Genomic DNA, 1,947 nt, shown 5'->3' on the forward strand with positions numbered 1-1,947 from the left:
AACTCTGGTAATATGAAGTCTAAATGCATGAAATGTATCTAAATTTAAGATGTTAAGAAAAATTTCAGTAGCTGTCTGTGTATGTCAATATAAAATATTTTTATTTTTTTTACAATGGAAAGTTGGTCTCAATTTATTTCTGGACTGTATTCATTCATATTTTCTTGTGTTGGAACAGTTTGTATATCAAAGTATAATTTTTAAAACACTTACCCAAATGGACATTTGATATGCAAAACTAATTAAATATTTATAATAATAAAAGATCAAAAATAGAACTAGAAATATTTGATAATTATATCAGATAAATAGCATAAATAATTTATTCTTAGCACTTCAGAGAAGTTTAAAAAAATTAGCATATGAATTTATCACTTCTTAAAGTAGTTTGTGATAACGTTTTTTTCCTGACAGAATAGCTAGTCTGTCATTTTCAAAGAATAGTACTTTTTGCCTATTATTACTGAAATGGCTTAAACTGCTAATAAACCCTAGAGGTGCTACTTGGTAAAATATTTTACATAGTTTGAAGCTGATAAACCTTTGGGCCTTTTTTCAAGAGATAACCTTGGTCATTCAGTGATCCAACAAAGTTTTCAAAATCAACAACCTGGAAGAAAACAAGAGTTAGCCCATTAAGTAATAAGTCAGAATATGATTTTTGAATTAACCTCTCAAATCCTGTCAAGTTTCTTGGGACAAAAAATAATTATTTACAATTAATTACACTTCTCTCAGAGAAAACTGCCTGCATCCAAGCTTTGGATTCTATGCTGAACTAATTAAAAATAAAAACTTCAGTCTGAGCCCTCACTGCATTGAGTCAGTTCCAACTGATGAAGACCACATAGGGCAGAGCAGAACTACTGCATAGTTTCCAACGCTGTAAATGTGCACAGAAGCAGACTGCCACATCTTGCTCCCGGAGAGTGGCTGGTAGGTTCAAACCACCAAGCTTTTGATTAGTTAGTAGCCAGGCACTTTATTCACCAGGCCACCAAGGCTCAACTCCAGTGTGCAGAGTTTTCTATGTATTTTCTTAGTTTTAATATAAAATTTAGACTAGCTTCTTAAGTGGGCAGTTTCCCACGTAAACTGATTTGTGTGTTTAAAGAGCGATTACATTGATTTTCATTAAAACTTGAAAGTAGATAAAGTAAATGGAATTGTGTCTTTTGAGCAGATGAAGAAACAAGTTCAAAGGTGTTAAAATAACTTGTCCCCAAGGGATTACCAGGAAGAAAGGGATGGAGTTCTGCTGCAGTGCTTCCCCCTAACTACCTAATACTGAAAAACATTCTATGAGAAAGGAAGATATCATAAAGACTGTGCTACAAAAACTTTACCTGGTTGTCTTTTTGTCCCCATAATACATGCTAGGTTATTTTATAGCTGAAATAAACTAGTCTGTATTATGAAACACTCAAAAGAATATAAGTCGATCCTACTCTCTTAATCCAAAGTTCTTGATATTAAAAAAGTCTACTATATATTAATAAGGACCTCCCAAAATTATGACAAAACAAACTTATTAGTAAGTGTCTAGTTTATCATACCTGAATGTTTATGTCTTTGGCGATCTTTCGAAGTTGATGAAATTGAAATAAATTACTGTAAGTTCTTTCAGCAATGTTATTGAGAGCAGAAATAAATCTTTTCGCTGTTGACCTGTTGCTCATTCCAGAACCGTGCTGTGAACGTTCAAAATCTAGGTTCCCAAATTCATCAGAGTAAGTTCCTAGCATGCTTAATGGAGAGGGAAGAAAAACAGTTACCTAATGTGGTACAGCTACAAACATTTTTATCCTGGTCCTAAGAAAAACTTGGAAGTAGCCATGAAGGTCAGTTAGCAAAGACTTAAACATGGATTTACTGAGTGGCTACTATGAAACTCACTGTTCTGGTAGCGTAGTGGTTACGAATCGGGCTGCGAACCTTAAGGTCAGC

General features: G+C 33.6%; 1 protein-coding gene across 3 annotated transcripts in view; it reads right to left on the minus strand.

The window, feature by feature from the left end:
• Nucleotides 1-452: 452 nt before the first annotated feature.
• MCM8 (minichromosome maintenance complex component 8) overlaps nt 453-1,947 on the minus strand; it is a 55,781-nt gene continuing 54,286 nt past the window's right edge. For 2 of the 3 annotated variants that reach the window (XM_006870405.1, XM_006870406.1), the window contains 2 exons: nt 1,557-1,746; nt 518-610 (listed from right to left, as the gene is read on the minus strand). In XM_006870405.1, coding sequence (XP_006870467.1) covers nt 518-610; nt 1,557-1,746 — 283 coding nt within the window. Of the gene's footprint in view, nt 611-1,556; nt 1,747-1,947 lie in introns of all 3 variants that reach the window. The other variant, XM_006870404.1, reaches the window with a different exon arrangement.

Source organism: Chrysochloris asiatica, unplaced genomic scaffold (genome assembly GCF_000296735.1).
Source record: "Chrysochloris asiatica unplaced genomic scaffold, ChrAsi1.0 scaffold00141, whole genome shotgun sequence".
Lineage (NCBI taxonomy): Eukaryota > Metazoa > Chordata > Mammalia > Afrosoricida > Chrysochloridae > Chrysochloris > Chrysochloris asiatica.